This window comes from Dromiciops gliroides, chromosome 2 (genome assembly GCF_019393635.1).
Source record: "Dromiciops gliroides isolate mDroGli1 chromosome 2, mDroGli1.pri, whole genome shotgun sequence".
Classification (NCBI taxonomy): domain Eukaryota; kingdom Metazoa; phylum Chordata; class Mammalia; order Microbiotheria; family Microbiotheriidae; genus Dromiciops; species Dromiciops gliroides.
The window spans coordinates 420,289,407-420,314,367 of record NC_057862.1 but is presented as its reverse complement, the minus strand read 5'-3'; the positions used below and the strand labels follow the sequence as shown (position 1 = coordinate 420,314,367).

Here is a 24,961-nt window from a genome sequence, read left to right as displayed (position 1 = left end):
CATCTCTATAGCCCCGTAAGAAGTAGAGGGGACATAGATGAAACTTTGTAAATGTTTGTTAAATTGAATATTAATTGTTCTATATCTGATGAACAGTTGTGTCACCTCCCAAACAACTGTATTCCTTGTGGGTAAATAATCCTTATGTGTAAAAGAAATCACAGTAGAAATAATGCCACTCTTCACCATAGTGAAACCATGCATTTATAACTCATGGCTATTGTTACCTTGCAGTGTGTGCTTTTCCATACATTCTGGCCTTTACTACTGATTCCATCGAGATCCGCTTAGTGGTGAATGGAAACTTAGTCCATACAGCTGTTGTGCCTCAACTTCAGCTTGTGGCTTCAAGGGTAAGTAACACTTGAGCCTCTGTCTAAAAGACTTTAATGCAATGTACTTGTGATATTCCATACATGAATGACCAGGCAAAAGGAGAGGAACCAAGTCACTTAGAATAAAATGTTATCACTATGCCGCTATGGTCAAGTTGGAATGTACATTAAAAGCAGAATTTTAAATCAACACACATATTAAAATTTAACAAAGGAGGAAAAGGTTTACATAATAAAGCCCGTTGACTTAAAGAACAGCAATCCCTGGGTAACCCCTATGCCCACCAGGGGTAGAGCACTGTATTGGATGTTCCAAGGGATACAAAAGAAATAAAAGACACAATCCCTACAATCCACTCATATGTTGGCACTGAGATGGTTTGACCAAAGCAAGCTTTGGGATTTAGACCAAGCTGTCCTTATGGGGTAGCTGTACTTGGAGATTTTTCATGGTCTAGGGCTTGGTCTTACAGCCTTACACTTTCAGAAATTTGATGATGTTATCAGTTCACCCAGGGGTGATCAGATTTTAGGGAATCCATTTATTCGGACCAAACAATACTAGTTTGCTATTTAATTTATTAGCCAACAGTGGGAGGTAGATATCTGACTCAATCACCTTCACAGGATGTGTCCAGTCTGTAATTTGATCTCCTGAATGGACCTACCCCTGTAGAAGGAAAGAATCTCTGTAAGTATAGAATTAGAGGTGAAGGAATTAGGAGTTTTTTAGAGCTATTTCCATTGAGTTTAAAGAATTGCCCGTCTCCAGGCTATCTAAATAAATAATGCTGCCAGTGAGGACTGGAGTACTTTTCTTCCTGAAGAATAGGGAAAATACTTACAAATTCCTTAATATTCAAACCTTCTTTTTCACTTTTCTTAATCATTCTAAATTTCCTTTCCCACAACACTTAATTCCACTTTACAGTGAAATTGACCAGATTTTAAATGGGCATCCCTGATGAAATTTGTAGATTAGCCCTAATTTTATTAGCCACATTTACAAACCATCTCTTAGGGTAGGTTTTTTGCCTGGGACAATTTCCACATATGGTTGATACCATTTCTTTATGTGAATATTTGTCATCCCAATCATAATGACTCTTCCTAACCTTGTCTTCAGATTCTGGACTCTCTCTTTGGAGTGTTCAGCCCTCTATAGTGGCTATAAGCACATGCAAAAACAAACAAACAAGCCTAGGTAATACAGGTAATTATGTGCCAGAGTCATACAGAAGTTCTAATGAGATACAGTCTAAGAGAACTACTTTGATGGGCTGTGGAAACAGTCAAGAAAATAGTGTGAAGATGTGATTTGAGTTTCCAGGGTTTCAACATACCTAAGTAACAACAACAATAATAATAGCTAGCATTTACATAGCACTTTAAGGTTTTGCAAAGCTCTGTATATGTTATTTCATTTCATCCTAACCACAAAATTATTACCTATGTTTTACAGCTGAGAAAACTGAGACTAGAAAATGTTAAGTAACTTGCCCAGGGTCACATAGCTAATGTCTGAGGCAAGATTTGAACTTGTCTTCTTCTTCTTTTTTGGGGGGGGTGGGGCAATGAGGGTTAAGTGACTTGCCCAGGATCACACAGCTAGTAAGTGTCAAGTATCTGAGGCCATATTTGAACTCAGGTCCTCCTGAATCCAGGGCCAGTGCTTTATCCACTGCACCACCTAGCTGCCCCCTGAACTTGTCATCTTGATTTCAAGTCCTATGTTTTATCCACTGTGCCACATAGCTGTCCCAGAGATTGGTAGGGAAGAGGGTGGGTGACATTCTGGGTGGAAAAAAAAAACCATGAATTGATAAGGCAGGTAGAAGGTAACAATAAAGACTTGAAATCCTTCTCTGTAAGGCCTTCTTCCTCTATGAAGCCTTCCTTGAACTTCTCCACCATCTCCAGGGGAAATTGTTCTTTACCACCTCAGATTTTCCATTGTGCCAGAATTTTACCTTTGCATCTGTCACATTCTACCAAGTATCCCATATGTGTGCAATCCTAGGAGATTTAAGCTCCCTGAAGGCAGGGACCATATCATTCATCCTCTTTGTATCCATGCTGCCCAGCATATCACCTTGCACATAGTAGGTACTTAAGAAATATGTATTGAAGGGGCAGCTAGATGGCGCAGTGGATAGAGCACCGGCCCTGGAGTCAGGAGTACCTGAGTTCAAATCCGGCCTTAGACACTTAACACTTACTAGCTATGTGACCCTGGGCAAGTCACTTAACCCCAATTGCCCAGCAAAAAAAAAAAAAGAAGAAGAAATATGTGTTGAATCAAATTGACCATGGTAGGGAAACAAGTCTGGCTAGAACAGAGAGAGTAATGGAAGTGCCAAGAAAGATGAAATTACACAGATGTGGAAGAGGAATAAATGAGGGCCTACCTGAAATGCTAGGCAGCTCCATAAACCTGTGCTCTTTCTCTCCAGTCAGACATATACTTCAAAGCTGCAGCAGCAGTGAATGATGCATCCAGCAGCAGTTCTAAGGATGTCAGTGCTCACAATTCTCCTCAGACACCCACAGGCCGAGAGACTCCAGTCTTTCCTTCTTCCATGGGGGAAGGTAGAGTCCTATTTTTCCTATCATACTAACTTGTAACTATATTATGAAAATGGATTGCCTTTAAAAAATATGATATTTTTCTCTCTGCCATAAGCTCCTCAGAGTTTCAGGTCACTACAGATTAGAAATGGAAAAGCCATAGTTGCAAGACATTCTAAACATGTAGGGGAAAGAGTTTGGGGTTTGAAACCAGAAGATCTGGGTTCAAATTTCTGCCCTGCCACACTATTACTTTGACCTTGGACAAATAATTTCACCAGCCCAGGCTTTGGTTTCTTTATATATAAAATCAGGAAGTTAGACAAAGTGTTTTCTATGAGCACTTTAGCTCTAGTATCTTTTTGTCTCTGTTTTTAGAGGGGAGGAGCTTTTACTGGTATAGAATGAAGAAATTCTCTCTACTGATATAGGTCAGCATTGTTTTGCCTCATATGGTCTCCCCATTGAAACTTTTTCTACTCATGACCCCTTTTCACCAGAGAAATTTTTACACGACCCCAGGTATATAGGTATATAAAAAGGTATACATAACCTTTTACTCTTACCAAATTTTTCATGACCCCCATATTCAGTCATTTCATCCCACATGGGGTCATAACCCACAGTTTAAGAACCTTTGGTCTGGAATGTTGAGGTTAAATGATTTGCCCAAGGTCACACAGTGAATTCTTTGAGCACAGGGAGCATCTTTTGCCTCTTTTTGTATCCCCAGAGCTTAGCAATAGTGTCCAGCACAAAGTAGGTGCTTAATAAATGTTTACTGACTAACAGTGCTTGTAGTAAGACATGAACCAAGTTCTTCCTGACCCCAAGGCAGGCCATCTATTCACCATGCCCATTCTACCTTTCCCTATTGTCCTGCAATCCTAAAATGTAATAAGTATCTGGAAAAGATGTTCCCCCTCCCCACTTCAGTCTACTAGGGATGTATCACTGTATGTGAGGAAACCATATTTTCCCATTCATTGAATCCTATCAGGATCAGGAAATGTTGAGTTACATGGAATGATAACTAAATAGCAGAGCTTTATGGGACTCATGGCAGTTCACCTATCATTCCTCACTACTACTACTACTATTCATATGAAATCAGGTTATAGCAAACACCAGCAGCAGAATTTGGAGAGAAAAGATAGGTAGATGTCACAAATAAGTTGAAATGAGAATGGAGGGCAGAACAGTATTTCTGGAACAGGAAGTGGTTGAAATCCTCATGGTGGTATGTGTTTGTGTGTGTAGTGGGGAAGGGGAGGTCATGAGTGGTATTAGAGGCTGATTATATTGGGTCTTTTAAAATAACAATAGCAAAAAACAAAACAAAACAAAACATGAAGTGATACAGAATTTCAACCCCACTAGAAGCTGCATTCCTGAGCAGTTTACAGGAGATAAGACACATCTGTTGTCCCAATTTGTCACAGGCTATGGATGGCCCTTCTAAACAGTGAAAAAAATAGAAGCTTTCAGGTATATGGAATTGAGCTAAATTTTAAAAGAATTTAAATATTGAAAAGCATCCTAAGATGTCAATTGTAGTCATTTCCCCCTTACTTTTACCAATAATTATTAAATGAACCGAGTGTTACATTTTTTGCTAGCCATATTGATTTTTATAGCCATAAGTCAAACCAAAACATTTCTCTAGATAGAACAAATGAGGTCTCTCTCCAGGTGTTTTCTATAAGATCTAAGTTATTTGGTGCTGTTCCCAACATTTGCTATCTAGCTAGTTTTTTAAGTCTTTAACACCTAAAACCAAATTATGCTGGCAGTCAGTGACTAGCATAGTAGGAGAGGAGAAGCTTATACCAGAAAGTTCCACTTCTTCCATTTGATATGCCATGTTTTCACATTTATATATTATAGTGAAGAAATATCATTAGATCTAAAACCAGAGGCTTAAATACCAGCTCTGCTTCTTACTACCTGTGTGACTGTGAGCAAGTCCCTTAACGCTATTTGGGCTTCAGTTTGTGTGTCTTATCTCCATCATAGACTGTAAGATCATGGAGAATGGGGATCACATCATATCTAAACAAATGCTTTTGTAATGTGTTGTTGAATCTAGTCAGGGACAACGTTTGATTTGAGTAAGGGAGTACTCTCTTCCACTGACTTTCCTGGGGGGAAAAATATTTTTATTAACTCCTAACTCCTGGGCAGCTAGGTGGCGCAGTGGATAGAGCACCAGCCCTGGATTCAGGAGGACCTGAGTTCAAATCCAGCCTTAGACACTTAACAATTACTAGCTGTGTGACCCTGGGCAAGTCACTTAACCCCAATTGCCTCACAAAAACAAAACAAAACAAAACTCCTAACTCCTTTCTCTGATGGTTAGGAATAAGGCCAGGTTGGTCTAAAGCTCAGGCTCAGTTATATGAAATGGAAGTTCTTGGTGAAGTGAGTGTTGGCTGCTTGGTAGAAGCAACAGTATTGATGATCTACCAGAGGCTATTGAGAAGGGAGCCTTGGGGAAGGATGCCATCTATATTTGGGAAGAGATGGGGAAGAGATGAGGAAGAGAAGGAAGAAATATGGAATGGAGAACAAGTTAATCCATCTAACTGGCTGGGACAAAAGCTGGCCACCTTCTCCATTGCTGGGGCATGGGAGCAGAATAGAAAAAGAAGTAGCCTTAGGCAACTGCTCTAAGACAGTGCACTCTCCCTAGCAAGGTAAACCTTTCCATTCTTAATTCATAAAAAGGTATACACATATATGTATATATTCATATATATGCATATGTGTATGTTTGTGTGTGTATACACATACACACGTGTTCTTAACTGCCTGCAAATTAATTATACAGGGAATGAGTTCAAGCTATCTCATAGAGCTTTGTCATTATATACTACAGCTTTCTGTAAGTGTGGTGGCTATATCTCAATAACACTTTTAGCTGTATAAAAAAAATAAGAATCCAGGATCTGTTATTAAATTCATATTGACCTCTCCCTATAAAGATTGTAGGATGTTCCACTCACAATACAGATAAGAAAACTGAACTTCAGAAGTTAAGTTAACCTGACTACAGTCTCACAATTAATAAAAATCAGAGAATATCATAAACTGGATTGAAAGGAACCTCAGAGTTCATGTGGTTCAACCCCCTTATTTCTTCATTGCCAATGAGAAAATTGAAGTCAAGATGTTCAGTGGCTTGCTAAAAACCATACAAGATATAGAAGGCTAGATATTTGAACCCAGAGCTTTTTCCATTCTGCCATGTAACTCTTCCACCTATACTGTCATGCTTTGATCCCTGTGTGGCCACAGATTCCACCCCTATCCCTGGTAGGGCCCCTGATGAAATGTGTGCCTTTGGTCCTAGAAGGAATGGGTGAGTTAGCAATTTAGGTAATTTCCATTTAGGAAGAACAGTGTTGTGTGTCTCTGAACACTGGAGTCTCAAAATATAAGTCCAGGGTTTGGGAGCCAAAACGAAGCATTTTTTTTAGAGTTTGTCTGCCAGGCAGGCACTGGTCTTTGGTTTTGGCTTAAGACAGTATTTTTTTTTCCAGGGCAGTGATTTGTGGGTTAAGTGACTTACCCAGGGTCACACAGCCAGTAAATGTCAAGTGTCTGAGGCTGAATTTGAACTCGGATCCTCCTGAATCCAAGGCCAGTGCTTTATCCACTGCACCACCTAGCTACTCCCTTAAGATAGTGTTAATAAGGAAAAATGTACAGTCTCATTATCTTCAAAATATCAACTATATAAGAAAAGAATGGAGGAGACAGTTAAAAAAAAACAATTCACGTAGAAAAGACAAGAAGTTCAGTACAAGTTGATAGGATGATATGTCTAGCTATTCTTAGACCACCTTAAAAGAACTCTAAAGTCATAGAATCATATCACATTTTCTTTGAGTTAGAAGGAACCTTAAAAGTAGTACATTTAGTGCCATCCCTACCCAAAGCACAGATACCTTCTGTTATCCCTGATAAGTAGATATCTAGTATTCTTCATTCTGAGCACAGGTACAACAACAACCCACCTTTGACCAGTTTCAAGTCAGATAATAGGAAAAAGTCCCTGGGAGTTTGGAATTTTTCATGAAGAGCATCTTCCAGCTATTCTTTACATTAGGGCAGTGGTTGTTGGCACCTGGTAACAGAAAATAATCCCTTAAAAAAGGCTGCTGTAAACCTAACACAGGAAATAGTCAGCCACTACTAAGGGGCTCCAGCCTATAGTCTTGGCCCCTTACAGAAGACAGAGTATACCAACGAGTTGACTTTATACAGAGTCAAGTTTTGGCTCAGCCTAAGTAACAATTTCCCACTGGTCATTTTTTGTTCTGCCCTTTCCAGGCCTTCTTGGTGGGGGAAAAAAAAGAACAGAAGAAAAATAAGAAATAAGCACTTTCATCTGTTATACTCCCCCTCCACACCAAGCAGTGGTCCCATTTCTTCTTTAATTCTCTTTTCCCCAATATATAATAAATGAAAGACTTTTTTTCTTGTCCTTTCATTCACAATCTTAACAGATTCAAAGCTTGTGCTTTCCTGAAACTATTCTTCAGGGACTGTACTACACTTGTATAGTTATCCTGTTTCTTTAACTTAAATCCATCTGTCTGTACTTGATTTTTTAAAATATAAGTTGGTCGATAACTTCTCCATGTGTCTAGGCCAGCTAGGTGGCATAGTGGATGGAGGGCCAGACCTTGAGTCAGAAAGACTTATCCAGCTGTGTGACCCTGGACAAGTAACTTAACCCTGTTTACCTCAGTTTCTTCATCTGTAAAATGAACTGGAGAAGGAAGTGGCAAGCCACTCCAGTATCTTTGCCAAGAAAATCCCAAACGTGGTCATGAAGAATCAGACATAACTAATAAACTAAACAACAACTCCTAAAATTTAGGGTGCATGTCTGACTATGCCAGGCTCTCCTGTGGATTTCCAATTTCTCTGACTGCTTCCTCTATCTTTTAAGGAATTAAATTATCATTAAGACAAACCAAGAAATTACTAGCTGTTCTGCCTTAAACAAAAAAGAAAACCCCAGTTGGTGTCCAAATAATTAAAATCCTTCATCACTACTAGATGATGCTTCTGTCCTGAGTTCATGTTCAATTTTCTTATTCACATCTTTCCATCCAGGTAGTCTATAGTATAATATGATAGCAACATAGCTTCTTTTCCTTTCCATTGCTTTTCATCTAAATGATCTCCTCCATTCTGCTTTCTAGATTTTATCCCATGAGTACATCTTCTTAATATACAATGCTACTAAAAGAAACAAGAAAAAGCTTATGGAGGGGAGGGGAAGAGGGGGAAGCAGTTAGGGAGTGAGTGAACCTTACTATCATCAGAATTGGCTCAAAGAGGGAATAACCTACATACTCAAGTGAGTATAGTAATATATTTTGCCATGAGGGAAAGTGGGAGGGGAAGGAGATAAGGGGGGAGGGAAGGAAGAAAGGGCAGATTGGGAGAGGGAGCAGTAAAAAGCAAAACACTTTCAAGAAAGGTGAAGGTGTTGTGCATAACTGCACGTGTAGAACATAGATTGAATTGTTTGATTTCATAGGGAGGGTTGAGGAGGGAGGGAGGAAGAAAATTTAGAGCACAGAATTAGCTCAGGGACCTTAATCTCATCAGAATTGGCTCAAGGAAGGAATAACATACATACCCAATTGGGAGGAGTAATCTATCTAACCCTGCAGGAAAGTAGGAGGGGAAGAGGATAAGGAGGAAAGGGTGAAAGAAGGGAGGGCAGAGTGGGGGAGGGGGCAGTCAGAAGCAAAACACTTTTGAGGAGGAATAAGATAAAAGAAGATAGAAAATAGAATAAATATCATGGGAAAGAAATAGAATGGAGGGAAACAGTTATGATGATTGATTATAATGGCAAAACATATGATACCTACTTTGCTGGGCTATGGTGAAGAAAATTCTTTGTCAAGTTTAAGGTACTATATAAAAGTTATGATAAATAGGATGCTATCAGAAAAAAACCTGAAAAGACCTACATGAACTGAAGCAGAGTGAAATGTACTGTATACTGTAAGATGATCTACTGGGAAGGACGTGGTTATTTTCAGCAATGCAGTGATCCAATATAACTCTGAAGGACTTATGAAAATTGCAGTCCATCCACAGAGAAAGAACTGATGGTATCTGAAAACAGATTGAAGCATAATTTTTTTTGACAGTTCCTTAATCTGAAGTTTTGTTTTTATCTGTTTTTTCTCACAACCTAGCTAATGTGGAGATGTTTTCCATGACTACTCATGCATAACTTATATTGAATTGCTTGAATTTTGGGGGGTGGGGTTTGGGAAGGGAGGGAGAAAGAGAAGTTGGAACACAAAGTTTTAAAAATTGATGTCAAAATTTGTTTTTACATGTAATTTGGAAAATAAAATTCTAAAGAGAAAAAAATATATAAATATATATCTACATATATATACAGTGCTACTTCTCCCACCAATAGTGCCTTTTACCATCAGATTCCTTTTAAATAAGTTATACCCTTCAAGCTCCAAATTTGAGTAATGGGTCTCATCTCATTATGTCTCAATGATACCTATGAAGGAAAATGTGCTTTCTTGTTTTAAGATCTCTAGGTCATCTTGCTTGTTGACCGTACTTTGTACATTTGTATGTAAACATCTGAGATCATGGGTTTTATTGAAGGCTTCTTTTTTTATTTTGTCATGTCTCTATTGCTATTCTTCTTTCCACACTATAGCTACTCTTTAAGGTATCTAGCTTGTTGTGTAGCCTAAACAATTTTCTCTTCCTCCTTTCTTTTCAGTTTAAAGCATTTTTAAAATTAAATTTGCTCCCAGACAAATTCATTTTCTCCAGTTTTATCTCTAGCCAGGAACCTATCATTCTTATTCTATTCCCAGATATCATCTCCTTAGCCAATTGTCCACTTCCCAAGTTTGTCTCCTCTCCTCCACCAAACCTTCTCTGATGACTTTAGACAATGATGTCTCTTTTCTATAACTATCTACTGAAGTTTTATAGTGTAGCACTTACTTATTTTTTATTTGTTTCATGTATTTTAGTCTTGTGTTGCCAGCCAAATTGTAAGCTATAGCACTTGAGTTCAAAGAATCGATCACACAAGCATAGGATAAAGACTTGGGAGTTTTGGGGGTTTTTTTGTTTTTTGTTTTTGTGGGGCTGTGGGAGTTAAGTGACTTGCCCAGGGTCACACAGCTAGTAATTGTCAAGTGTATGAGGCCAGATTTGAACTCAGGTCCTCCTGAATCCAGGGCCAGTGCTCTATCCACTGTGCCATCTAGCTGCCCTAGACTTGGGAGTTTTAATGAACTACATACATACTTCTTAGTATAATAGCTCATAGAGTGATCATGGCAAACATGATTCAAGCTGTATTAATATATAAATATAATGATGAGAATGAAGTAGTGAATAGTCCTACCATAATCAAATCACATATGAAATACTATATCTAATTCTAGTTGTTCTAGATAAAATATGTCCATAAAAAGGCAACCAGGATGATGAAGGAATTCACCATGTGTTAATCAACTAAACATTGGTGTTCTTAACAAAATGTCTATGAATTGGTTTTTTATATTTATATGTATATATATAATTATATTTCATTATAATTGGTTTCCTTTGTAATACTATAACATTGAGGGGGAGGCAGCTACTTGGCAAAATGGATAGAATGATGAACCTGGAATCAGGAAGGCTAAATCCAGCATTAGCCATTAACTAACTAGGTCATCCTAGGCAAGTCATGTCACTTCTGTCTGCCTTAGTTCCCTCATCTGTAAAATGAGGATAAGAATAACTTCTGTTTCACAGGGTTGTTATGAGGATCAAATGAATTAATGTGTAAAGCATTTGCAAATGTATAAGCACTATATTAATGGTAGCTGTTATTATGATTATTTATTTTATGTATTAAAAATATCATTCTGAGAAGGGATCCCCTCCCCTGACTGCCCAAAGGATCCATGACATGAAAAAAGGTTAGGAATCCCTGACCTATAGGGTCTCTGAGGGTGTTTAGACTGGGGGAAAGAAGACTTAGGAGGGATATACTAGCTTTCTTCAAATATTTGAAGGGTTAATGTATGGGAGATTGAATTTGTTCTCCTTGGCCAGGATGATAAGGAAGCTCAGAACCATGTCATGTGGTCATCACTTGAAAAAACTGGAGATGTTTATACTAAAGAAGAGAGAATTTTGGGAAAACACGACAGCTGTCCTCAAGTATTTAAAGGCTTTTTTGTGTCTAAGAGAGATTAGGTTTGTTTTAGAACCGATTGTGCATGAGTTGCAGAAGAGCAGATTTCAAGGCAATATGGGAAACTTCCTGCCAAGCAGAGGTGTGTACAAATTTGACAAGCACTCTTCAGTTCCCCATCCCCTCAAACAGGGAAAATTAACCACTTCTAAGAGATATTGTTGAGGTAATTCCTGTACAGGGTGAGGTAACTTCCAATGTTAAGATTCTGTGAATCTATGTTTCCTTCAAGACAGGGATTGAGTCATCTGATGTAGCTGTGTATCAGCCCACATTATTTGATGCAGTGTAGCCTCTCAGAAATTACTTGTTGAAGAATTCATTAAAATATGTTTCTTATGTTTACTAGTCAGGTTTCCTATTTAAGTGAATCATGGCTGGTTTAAGAAATATAATAAGATACTTCTATATTCTCTTCTGCAGAATGGCCACTTTTTCACTGGACCAGCTCTGTGACATAGGAGAGGAGCCTCAGGCTTCAAGTTGTAGCAAAATGCTAAATATGAATGAAGACATCCCTAGGACTGAGAGAATCAGAACCATCACTGTAGGCACACAAGAGATCTTACCCTACTAGAATAAGACTTCTAGACAGTCACTTTGAGAGGAAGCAAGAGGATGGGAAAAACAAGGAAGAAAGGCCCAAGAACAAAGTGGCTTGCCAACTAGGGCTTTTGAGCTGATGAATATACTTGCCATTCCTCCTGTGTACTCTCATCAAGCTGCAGGTTTCATGTTTTATTTTCCCCTTAAAGATTGCCATTAATATCTGAGGGCATCTGCATAAAAACAGAGGGAGGAAATTTTGAGCACCCTGCATCCATAAAGTTGACCAAAGAATAAAGGGAAAAAATTAAGTATTAATAGGATTTTGGGGAAAACCAGGACATTTAACATTGCTGTTAAATCTCCTGTTTATTGTTACTGTTTTTTCAAAGAGTAGGCAATACTCAATAAGAATTATAAAATTATGGGTGGAAGGAAGAGAATTTGGAACACAAAGTTGTTTGTTTTTGTTTTTAGTGAGGCAATTAGAGTTAAGTGACTTGCCCAGAGTCACACAGCTAGTAAGTGTTAAGTGTCTGAGGCCGGATTTGAACTCAGGTACTAGCTGCCCTGAACACAAAGTTTTAAAAAATCAATGTGAAAATTTGTTTTTGCATGTAACTTAGGGAAAATTCTAAGTAAATAAATTTATTATCAAGAATTACAGGGGGCAGCTAGGTGGCACAGTAGATAAAGCACTGGCCTTGGATTCAGGAGTACCTGAGTTCAAATCTGGCCTCAGACACTTGACACTTACTAGCTGTGTGACCCTGGCCAAGTCACTTAACCCTCATTGCCCCACAAAAACAAACAAACAAGAATTACAAAATTAATCATACTCTTTGGCCTAGTCATGTAATATTTAGAAATATAATAAAAGGATACAATTTAAAGGAATTTAAGATGACCCTGCTACATAAGTAGTTCTCATTGTTCTATTCCTAATCAAACAAGTATTTATTAAGTGCCTACTACATGCTTTGCCCTAGAGAGAGGTATGTAATGATTGGAATGACGCCACCTGCTGGAGACTTACTGTAGAAAAGCTCCGCCATGAGGTGAAGGTCTCTGAGGGCAAGACTATGCATCTTTTCTTTGGCGTTAGGAAATGACGTTTGCTTGTGGGAGGAAGAAGGGGGAGCCTGGCGCTCTGACTCTCTCTCTTTCCTGAGGACTCCAGTGGAGAAGGGAGCTAGAAATGCACTCTCCCTTTAATAGATAAATGAATATAGTAGGCCTTTCTCTCTCTCTTTACCAAATTCTTATTCTCCTTAATAAATGCTTAAAAGTCTAACTCTTGCTAAAGCTTATAATTTATTGGCGACCACTCATTAGATATTTTAGACAGTATAGCTAGAATTTTAGCCTTAACAGGTACAAAGGTAAAACAGTCCATGCCCTAAAGGAACTTATATTTGAATCAGAGGGCCAACATGTACATATAGAGATATGTAAAAAGCATGTGGAAGGCATCTGGTATGGGAAGGCAGTAGCCACTGGGAAACTAAGAAAAGCTGCATGCTAAATGTGGCACTTGTACTGAATTGAAGAAAGTTGGGGATTCCAAGAGGCAGAAGTGAGGGAGGGAGATCATGCCAGTCTTGGGAGATAAGCAAGTACAGAGACACAGGGACTGGAGATGGAATGTCATTTGTGAAGAACAGTAAGGCCAGTGTGGCCAGATTATAGACTATAGATTTCACATAAGGGAGTAAAGGTACAGTGGGTCCAGACTGTAAAGAAGTTTAAATGCCAAAGGACTTTACATTTGATCCTGGAAGAAAGGAACTATTGGAGTTTATTGAGCAGGATGTTTATATGGTCATAGCTACACTTTTAGAAAATTACTTTGGGAACTGAGGACAGGAAAGATTGGAGTGGGAAAAGATGATTTGAGGCAAGAAGACCATTTAGGGGAGAGATGACAAAGACCTGAACCCAGAGTGGAGAATAGAGATGTTGTAGAGATAGGAATGACTATATTTGGCAATTGATTGGCTTTATGAGGTGAGTGATAGTGAAGAATCAAGTATGATGTCAAAGTTACCATGCTAGGTGAATGGAATGATAGTGGTCACCTTGACAGATATAGGAAAGTTAAGAAGATGGGTTTAGAGAGAAAGAGAACGAGTTCTGTTTTAGACACATTTTTGTTTGAGATGACTACAGGATATTCAGTTTGAAATGTTGAAAAAGCAACTGGTGATGTAGAACTGGATATTGGGAGAGATCTGGAAATCATGACCCCCTAGAACCTAATGAGGTCACCAAGTGATAAGCGTATGAAGAGAAAAGAGAAGATAGCCCAGAACAGTCTTGTTGCACAATTAGGGCTTGTGATATGGATGAAGATCAAGCAAAAGAAATTGAAAAGGAACAGTCAGAAAAGTAGGAAGGAAACAAAGTCATGAAAACTCAGAGAAGAAAGAATGTCCAGAATGAGGTGGTCCATAGTGTCAAATTCTACAGAGGGGCTGAGAAGGATAAAGATTAAGATAATATTAGATTTTTCAACTAAGAGATTATTGGTAACTGAAGAGAACCATTTCAGTTGTGTAATGAGGTCAGAAGCCAGATCTTAGAGGGCGCTTAGAAGAGAGTGAAAGGACAGTAAATAAAGATAATGAATATAAATAGCTTTTTCAAACAGTGTAACTAACAAAGAGGAGCTAGGACCTAGGTAACATGTGTGATTGGATCTAATGAGAATTTTTCAAAGATGAGGAATCTTTATAGGCATTGAGAGACATTTAAGATTAGGGGAGGGGTGATGATAGTAAGGACAATCAACTGGAAAACATAGGAGAGGTCAACAGTATATGTAGAAGGGTTGGCTTTGGTAATAAGGGCCATATTTTCATCAGGGCCTGGAGAAATGCAGAACATAATGGGGAGCATCAAGAGGCTGGGAGAAAAGGAGGAGGAAAAAAGGAAAGGGTGTTCACAATAAGCTTCGGTAAATAATGAGGCAGGGTAAGACAAACCTAGGAACTTTATGAACACAATTACAAAACACTTTTCACACAAATAAAGTCAGATCTAAATAATTAGAAAAATATCAATTGCTCATGGATAGGCTGAGTTAATATAATAAAAAATGACAATTCTACTTAAATTAATTTATTTTTTCAGTGCCATTCCAATCAGACTACCTGAAAATTATTTTGTAGAGCTAGAAAAAATAATAACAAGATTCATCTGGAAAAACAAAAGGTCAAGAATATCAAGGGAATTATTGGGGGGAAAAATGCATAGGAAAGTGGGCTAGCTACCAAATCTGATGTTCTACTATAAAGTGACAGTCATCAAAACTATTTGGTACTGGCTAAGAAATAGAGTGGTGGATCAATGGAATAGGTTAAAGCACAGGAGACACAGTAGTAAATAACTATAGTAATCTAATGTTTGATAAACCCAAAGACTCCAGCTTCTGAGATAAAAACTCACTATTTGACAAAAACTGCTGGGAAAACTGTAAGATAATATGGCAGAAAACTATGCACAGACCAACATCTTACACCATATACCAAAATAAGGTCAAAATGGGTACATGATTTAGACATAAAGGGTGATACCATAGGTAAATTAGGAGAGGAAGGAATAGTTTACCTCTCAGATCAATGGAAAGGAGAAGAATTTATGACCAAACAAGAGATAGAGAATATTATGAAATGCAAAATGGATGAATCTTATTACATTACATTTAAAAAGGTTTTGTACAAACAGAATCAATGCAGCCAAAATTAGAAGGGAAGCAGAAAGCTGGGAAACCATTTTTACAGCCAGTGTTTGTGATTAAAGCCTCATTTCTAAACTATATAAGGAACTAAGCCAAATTTATAAGAATGCAAGTCATTCTCCAGTTAAGACATGGTCAAAGGATATGAACAGGGAGTTTTCAGATGAAAATATCAAAGCTATCTAATGCTCTAAATCACTATTGATTAGAGAAATGCAAATTAAAACAACTCTGAGGTATGACATCACACATATCAGATTGGCTAATATGACACACAAAAAAAAGAAAATAATAAATGTTGGAGAAGCTGTGGGAAAATTGGAGCCCTAATTCTGGAGAGCAATTTGGAACTATGCCCAAAGGACTATGGGACTGTGCATACCCTTTGATGCAGTAATACCACTACTAGGTCTGTATCCCAAAGAGATCATAAAAAAGGGAAAAGGACCCACATGCACAAAAATATTTATAGCAACTCTCTTTGTGGTGGCAAAGAATTGGAAATTGAGGGGATGCCCATCAATTGAGGAAAGACTGAACAAGTTGTGGTATATGAATGTAATGGAATACTAGTGTGCTATAAGAGATGATGAGCAGGCAGATTTCAGAAAAACCTGGAAAAGACTTAAGTGAACTGATACTAAGTGAAGTGAGCAGAAACAGAAAAACATTGCACACAGTAACAGCAACATTGTGAAGTGATCAACTGTAATAGACTTAGCTCTTCTCAGCAATACAGTGATCCAAGACAATTCCAAAGGACTCATGCTGGAAAATGCTCTTCACATCCAGAAAAAAAGAACTGTGTAAGCTGAATGCATATTGAACTATACTGTTTCTACTTTGGGGCTTTTTTTTCTTTTCTGAAATTTGTTCTGATTCTTCTTTCACATTTCACAACTAATGCAGAAATTTGTTTAATGTGACTGTACATATACAACCTATATCAGATCGCCTTCTGTCTTGGGGAAGGGAGAGAGAAGGGAGGGAGGGAGAAAAATTTGGAACTCAAAATCTTATAAAAACAAATGTTGAAAACTATCTTTAACTAGCTGTGTGACCCTGGGCAAGTCATAACCCCCATTGCCCCACCAAAAACAAAAAAAAACTATCTTTACAAGTAATTGGGAAAAAACAAAATACGATTAAGATTAGGAAAAAAGAAAATAACATTGGCAAGTGAGCAAAGGATGAATTGGAGAAGAGAGAGGACTTGAGGCAGGAAGACAAAGTAGGAGGCTACTACAGTAGTTCAAGTGATCGGTGATAAGGACTGAACTAAGGTGATGGATGTATATGTGGAGAGAAAGGGAGATATTATGAAAGTAACAATGACAAGATTTGGCAATGGGTTGAGGAAACTTAGTATTTTTGGAACCTGATTCTTTCATCACAGTTGTTTTCAGTTCTAATTATTCATTCAGATACTCTAAAGGAAAAAGCCAGAGTAGACCATTAAGGAAATTATTCTCTGAAAAGCTCTTATAAGCAGCAAGATTCCTATTACTTCCTGGGGTAATCTTGTCGGGCCTTATGTATTTCCCTACACATCTACTGAAAATACTACCAGAAAAAACTGAGATCTCATTTTTTATTATCATGTCACTAAAGACTCAGAAGATAATTAAAATGTTATAAATTATATTCTTTCTTTTAAATATTTAGCCCATGTAGTATGTGTCTACTTGAAATGTTTGTTACTTTAGTTCATTTAAAATATATATTCACTTAAATCTTTGTTTTTCTAATTATATTTTAGGTGATGTTCCATGTAAAAATTTATACAAGATTCCTCTCAGAAACCTTGTTGGCAGAAGCATTGAGCGACCTCTGAAGTCACCCTTAGTACCCAAGGTCATTACTACCCCAACATCAGTGGGGATTGGCATAGCAGCCATCCCTGTCACCCACTCTTTATCCCTGTCTCGGATGGAAATTAAAGAAATAGCAAGTAGGACAAGAAGAGAACTACTAGGTAACTTCATATGGATTTGTAGCATCTTTATTTTTAAATCTACCAATGATTTTTCTTTTTAACATCAGTCATCCTTTTGTGAATAAAGGGTGAAAAGGTAAATTTTTCTAATCAGAAAGCTGATTTAACATCTCAGTAAATGTTTATTAAATGCCTTCTATGTGCAAGTCACTGTGTGCTGGTGAAACAAAGACAAAAATAAGACAGCCCTGCCCTCGAGGTCTTACTTTGTCCTGCTGAGGCACAGCATGTTCCCAGAGAAGTAAATATAACATAGTTCAAAGGGTATGAGGAGAGAGCACTAACAACAGGATGTAATGGAAAGAAGCTCTAGATTTGGAGTCAAAGGACCTGGATGTGAATCCAGGCTTGGTCACAAGAGGTCATCTCATGACTTCAGACAAGGCCACCTTTCCAGTTTTACAAGAGAAGGAAAAACTGAGACCCAGAGAGGTTAGATGAGTTTCCTGAGGTCACTCTGAGCAGAGCTGGAATTTGAACTCAGGTTCTGTGACTTCAAATGCAGTATTATCCACTGAACGATGCTGTCTGTCCACCAAATGTCAGGTGATAAGTACATGAAATAAGGCCATGGCTATGTGTGTGGAGGTACAAGAGAGGTGGTGAATTTGGAATCAATATGTGTCAGCTGGTTGGATATGGGAAGGGGTGAGGGAAAGGAACAAATCAAGAATAACTTCAGGATTACACACTTGGTGGTAGTATCCTCAAAAGCAATTGGGAACTTTGGGGCAGCTAGGGGGTGCAGTGGATAAAGCACTGGCCCTGGATTCAGGAGGACCTGAGTTCAAATCCAGCCTCAGACACTTGACACTTACTAGCTGTGTGACCCTGGGCAAGTCACTTAACCCTCATTGCCCTGCAAAATATTTTTTTAAAGCAATTTGGAACTTTGAAGAAAGGGTTGGATTCAGGAAAGAAGATGATGAGTCCCACTTTGAAATATACATGACCCATCCAGGTAGTGGTATGCGGAAGGCAGCTGATATCTCATTCTTATGAAATTGAATCAAGTTCAGAGTAAAGATAAGGACTGGATGCCCAGGAGAGAGCTTGGAGTTAGGAAATTAATAATAATCCAGCAAATAAGACTGAGAAGGAATGGTCAGGCAGGTAGAAGGAAAACCAGGAGAAAGCATTATCATGAAATACAAGGGAGAAGGAAGAGGTAATCATTAGTGTCGAAAGCTGAAGACAAGGTAAGGAGCATGTGGCCTGAGAAAAGGCAACCAGGCTTAGCAGTTAAGAGCTCATTGTTTACCTTTGAGAGAACAGTTTCAATCAAGGTTTGAGAAGTAAGTGGTGATAAAGGGAAAGTGATGAGTGTAGACAACTCTAACATAGGGCAAAAGATATGTTTGTTTGTTTGTTTTTAATATGAGGAAGACTTCATCTTATAGGCCTTGGGAAAGGAGATAATAGATAAGGAGAGTTTGGAGATAAAAGAAACCTAGACCAAGAGAAAATACTTGAATGATGAGGTAGGCTTACAGAGAGCTGAGGGAGGCAAATTGAGGACACAAAGATTTAGGCCTTGGTAAATAGAAAAGCCATTTTTTCCTCAAAGATAGGGATTGGTAAAGTGGTAGAGGTATTTTGAGGTGTGAAGAAGGGGAATTGAGGGAACCCATTAGATAACCTCTGTTTTCTCAGTCAAGTAGGAGGCAAAGTCCTTGGGATAAGAAAGAGAGGGGGCTCTAGGTGCTTGATAAGTGAAGATTAAGAATTGTTGGAGGGGGAAGTTGAGAGAGAGGGAGGGAGGGAGGAAGAGAGAGAGAGAGAGAGAGAGAGAGAGAGAGAGAGAGAGAGAGAGAGAGAGAGAGAATCTGAAAGGATAAATCCTAGTAGAGATGAGATAGCATTGATTTGTATTGGGCAGTTCAGCTACACTGAAACAAAACGACATTTAACAGGGTAACAAATGGCAGAAAATGGGCTGGACCTAAATGGCAAGATGACAGAGGGACAAGGCATTCAAGGGTGGAGCACAATATGGTTCAATTGTTTAATTATTAGTTAAGGCTGTTGAGGAAGGAAAATAAGACCAGAAGAACTGGAACCTGTGGGGAATGACTAAAGGTGACAGGGAGAATGAAAAATAGGAGAATATGGCCCACGGAGAGATAGAAGAATAACAAATTATGATTAGAAAGGGATATTTCAAGATCCAAAATCATGGTTTTTCTACCATTTGTGTTGATTGTAAGATAGATGGGAAAAGATGTAGAAATTAAGGAGGCAAATGAACTGGGAGAAGTATGTTTGAGGGAATATCAGTGTGTATACTGAAGTTTCCAAATATGAGAGAAAGGGTTAGGGAGGAGAGGAAGACTGTGAGACCCAAGTACTGAACCCCATAAGAAAAGAGTAGCCTGGGAAACTAGAAGCAGATTAAAGCAATGTCTCTGTAGCAAATGTTATAGATGAATGCAGTTAACCTTAAAAGAAGGATACAAAGTGATAGCGGAAGAATGTCCTGGAGGTGACCATGGGAAACAAAGTATATGCCCATTCCTCCTTCTGGCCCAGTGTTTTGGAAAGTAAAGAGTAGCTAGTACCCAAGAAGGTGGTCAGAGATCAACCTTCTTCTGGAGAAAGCTGTATGAGAACAAGAGGATGGAAAGAACATGAAAAGAAAAGTTCTAGGACAAAGGAAAATCTGTTAATAATGTGGTGGATATTCTAGAGGCCACAACGGAAGGGGAGGACATAGGGGGAGTAGCGTTGAGATTGGATGGAAATGAGAATGTTGGGAGGGGTCTTTTTGCCAGCAAACAGTAATTCTCAAGTACAGGGGTTAGGGGAGCAGGAGAAAATAGGAACCAGAAAATAAGAGGAAGTACCAACTGCTTCAGAATCCTATCCTCAAAAATCCCCTGTTGAAGGACTATAGAATTGGTTGAGACAAGTAAGGAAGATCAGTGTCCCAAACATATTCTTTCTCCAAACACAAGCAAGTTTGGGATATCAGCATTTGAGAGGACAGGAAAAACGCTGGGGTCACTAGGTCTGGCTCAAGTTCTGGGCTAAGTGACTGTGATCCGGCCTTGGAAGCTTTGGGCAAGGTAGCCTGGGTACAAATTGGGTAACTATCGCTGGACATCTCTAGACTTTAATGGTTATGAAAGGAGAGAAGAGAAGCAGTGGAATATCTGCCAAGGATAATAGCAGTCCACAATGCTGTGTGGTGAAGGCATCCTTTAATCTTGGAATGATGCATTTGTGTTTTTCCTTTCCTCTAGTGCGAATTGCCCTTAGGTTTGTGGTAATGTGAAGAGGGAGAATGGAGCAGCATTTGGGAATGTGAATGTATGTGAGGGCTTGTAGGATTGTTTTGGCAATATTTTAAAGATAATTAAGCCTCCCTAGCTCTTACCCAGGCAAGCCACTTAGGAGCCTAATGGCTTGTCATTCTTTTAACACACAAGTAACTAATCAGAGAAAACTAAATGTTATTCCATCAACTCCTTAGTCATCTGCCTGGGTTCTGATCAAGGATCCTATAGTAACTCTGATCTTGAGAATATTTCTGTGTTCCTCTGAACTAATCTTTTCCCTCTGGGTCTAGGCCTCTCTGATGAAGTAGGACCCAGGTCTGAAGGATCACCAAAGCAGAAGACAACATCCCGAAAGCAGCTAGAAGGGGAGCCCAAGCAGGGAGCAGTGAGGTCAACAAGCAGTGACAGGTAACCTAATATTCTGGGCCAGTCCAATGATTTAATATTGGGGTTAGAATGCAATGAGGCACTCATGGACCTTAAAATACAACCACAATGTTACTTACATGATATAATTTCTAAAATTAAAAATCAATCAAGCATTTGTCAAGCTCTTATAATGTGTGCCAATTGTTGTACTAGGTGCTGAGGACAAAAGTAAATAAATAAATTAAACATTCTCTATTTGTAAGGATCTTAAAGCATACTATTCAAGTCAAACTATACTCCACTCTACCTCCACATTCACCATGGCAACTGGACAGGCTAGGTCAGAAAGGCATCCCAGCAAAGCTGTGGTCATTCCACTAGAACCTCCAACACTAACTTTCCATATACTGGGCCACTTATGTTGTAAGTGAGGATGATAAATAAACTCCCCAGAATTATTCTGGGAATGGCCTTCCTGATTCCTTCAAAAGAAACCAGCCCAGTCTACATAAAACTTTTTCCCACTCCTACAACACCTGAGCAGTCCACTGTAACATTTCACCTAGTGGATGATTAAAACTAAGTAAATTAAAATTGGTTTTGACAGGTAGGAAAATGAAGTTGGTTCTTAGTACCCATCTGATAATCAGTCTTACCATATTATCTTGCTCTGAAATTTGGCTTGCCAAAAGGAATTAAATATTAGAAGAAATGTTCTCATTTACTCCCGAGAATTCCTTCTGAGAGATAAAGATGGCAGAGAAGCAGACAAAATGCTGCTGACTCTGAAAGAAAACAACGTAGATTCCAATCCTAGCTCTGCTGTTTCCTACCTGTTGGACCTTGGCCAAGTCACTAGATCTCTCTTCCCTTTGTTTCCTCATCTTCAAAACTAGAGAGCCAGACGAAATGATGTCAGAGGTCTCTTCTAGCTATAAATCTAGGGTCCCTGACCTTTTGAAGGTACCATTGCCATCACATCTGGCAGTAATAATTACATATCAGAGGCAAAAATCAAACCTAGCTGAAGAGGAAGAAGGGAGCTGCATTGAAGAGATGGCATCAACATGGTCATGAAGTAAGAAAATATAAATGGGGGGGCAGCTAGGTAGTACAGTGGATAAAGCACCGGCCCTGGATTCAGGAGTACCTGAATTCAAATCCGGCCTCAGACACTTGACTAGCTGTGTGACCCTGGGCAAATCACTTAACCCCCAAAGCCCCCCCCCAAAAAAAAAAGAGGAGAAAAGAAAAGAAAATATAAATGGTCAGAGATCAGGAGGAAGGATGATTTAGGTATGAGGGACAGACTATACAAATGCTCTGAACAGGACAGGATCCAAGAATGAAGATTCATCTAGTTTTCTACAAGTAGAAAATAACTGTGGGGAGAATTTTTTTTTTCCAGGATAGAGTGATTTGCATCTTTCTCAATCACTTTTATTTTATGATCCTAAACATACCAAATTTCAGCAAAACAATGTTTGACACATTGGGATCTCACTCTGACACTGTGCCCCATTGTAGGCCATACCAATCTATGACACACATACAGAGGCTAGTTTACCAAGCACAGGCCACCCCCTTATCAGAACAGAGAAAACAGCACCAGTTGGCTACCTCTTCTCCTGGTCTGCCCAAAGAAAAAGTCCCGACCTTGAGGCACAAGACTTCAAACTTGCTGATGTCCTGTTACAGTGTAGCTGGCAGTTCTGCCTAAAGCAGGCTTGTTACTAAAAGTACAGGAAGGACTCCATAATCCTGCCGTTTTCCCCATCTTGCAGTCCTGACAATCAGGTATTCATTCACATTACCTCATTGGAACTCGATTCCCCCCACCCTTTTAAAATGGGGCTCACCTAAATGACCTGTAAAATTCCTTTTTACCTCCAAACCCTCTGATCCAGTGGTATGCCACACTGTGTAATGCCACGCTTATCACAAACTGATCATATCCTTCATATCAGACTGTAAACCCACTGACGGCAGGGACTACTTCATTTCTCATCTTTGAAAATCACAGTTCCTGGCACATGGCTGACACTTAACATATGTTTGTTAAACTGAAGGTAGCAAACAACAGATATAAAACTTTGGTAGAGGTAATTTAACTTCAAATCCAGAATAAAATATAAACTCCTCTCTAACATTTTTAAAGTCCTTTTCTGTATGATTACAACCTATTTTTTCAGGGTGATTATATTACTATACCTTCTGTGCTCCATATTTCATCTAGAGAGGTCTGTTTGCTATTACCTGTATATGACATTCTGCCTCCTGCCTTCATGCCTTTCCCCAGGGCCTCCCCATGCTGGGAATGGTGCTCCCTCCTAATCTCCATCCCTTGGAATCATTCACTTCTCTTGTAGCTCAGTAAAAGTGCTAGGTCTTTTCTGATTCTTTCAGCTGTTAACACCTCCTCCCTCCCCCCAGAAAAACTGCTTAGCATTTATCCTGTATGCATTTTGTATTTACTTACCTATGTGCATGTTTCCTTTCAGTAGTATGTAGGCCCTTCAAGGGAAGTGACTGTTTTGTTTGGTCTCATCCCTCAGCCCCAATGCCTGGCACATAGCAGGCATTTATAAATGTTTGCTGAATAGAATTGAAGTTTGAGTGGTCTTGAAAACTCAACATGAATCTGCAATGTGCTGTGGCAAACAAGACAGCTAAGGCAGCTGCCATACAGGGGAGATCCCAAAGGTTCCCTGCCCTGACTAGGCCACTTCTGGAGTCCTGGGTTCAGTTATGGGCAGCTCACTTTAAGATGTGCATAGACAAGCTAGAGCTTGTCCAGAAAAGAGAAAATAGGCTGGTGGGAGGACTAGAGATCATCACATATGAGAATCAGTGAAAGGAGCTTAGTATATTTAAGAAGATACTTGTTGGGGAACTTGATAGAAGTCTTATGGTACTTGCAGAGCTAGTGTGTGGAATGTACTATGGCTTGACTCCTGTAGGCAACATTATAAAGAAACAGTGTTGGGCCAGCTAGGTGGTGCAGTGGATAAAGAACTGGCCCTGGATTCAGGAGGACCTGAGTTCAAATCTGGCCTTAGACACTTGACACTTACTAGCTGTGTGACCCTAGGCAAGTCACTTAACCCTCATTGCCCTTGCCCCCCCAAAAAAATGAGGCAAAAAGAAAGAAAGAAAGAAACAGTGTTGTATTAAGGAGGAGAGGTGATACTTGCATTAAGAGGAAATTAGGAGGACTTCCAGGGCAGAGCCAAGATGGCAGAGGAAAGACAGTGAGCTCTCGAACTTATGACACGATCACTCCAAAAAACATCCAAATAATGCCATAGGACAATTCCTGGAGTTTAATCCACAGAAAAATGTGCTGAGATCATTTTTCAACCAAGGACGGCTTGAAAGGTCAAAAGGAGGGAGCTGCTGTGCTGAGACAGGGGTGAAGTTCAACCCCACAGTCACCCTGACACAGATCCAGTCCCAGGAAGTCCTCACCAGAGAAAGAGACCCCCAGAGCCTCTGAATCAGCTGAAGTGCCAGTGTCATCTGGAACTAAGCTCACAGTCTGGTGAGAGGGCTGAGCCCTTGACAGGGGGGAGAATACAGGGGTCTTTGCTGGTGCTGAGGTGGAACCTGGGTTTTTCACCCCTGCTGGGAACCAAGAGGTAGGCTTGAGTAGCAGTGGCCCAGGTGGGGCAGAGACACAGGCTTGTCAGAGCTGACAACCACAGCACACAAGGCCGGTTGATTAGCAAGTTGGTCTGGAGTCATCTACGAACCAGGGAACAGGCCAGGCAAGTGAAGAACCTGCTCCTCCTTAAATCATACCACCTGGGACCCCCTGAGACTTAGGACAGTATAGCCTGGAAACAGTTCCCCACTTTAAGGAGC

At 39.4% G+C, this 24,961-nt stretch overlaps 1 protein-coding gene across 3 annotated transcripts in view; it reads left to right on the top strand.

The window, feature by feature from the left end:
* Positions 1-24,961, top strand: part of GARNL3 (GTPase activating Rap/RanGAP domain like 3) — a 231,593-nt gene that overhangs the window by 189,330 nt on the left and 17,302 nt on the right. For all 3 annotated transcript variants that reach the window (XM_043984856.1, XM_043984857.1, XM_043984855.1), the window contains 4 exons: positions 235-353; positions 2,789-2,924; positions 17,214-17,429; positions 21,019-21,136. In XM_043984856.1, the coding sequence (XP_043840791.1) occupies positions 235-353; positions 2,789-2,924; positions 17,214-17,429; positions 21,019-21,136 (589 nt within the window). The remainder of the gene's footprint in view (positions 1-234; positions 354-2,788; positions 2,925-17,213; positions 17,430-21,018; positions 21,137-24,961) is intronic.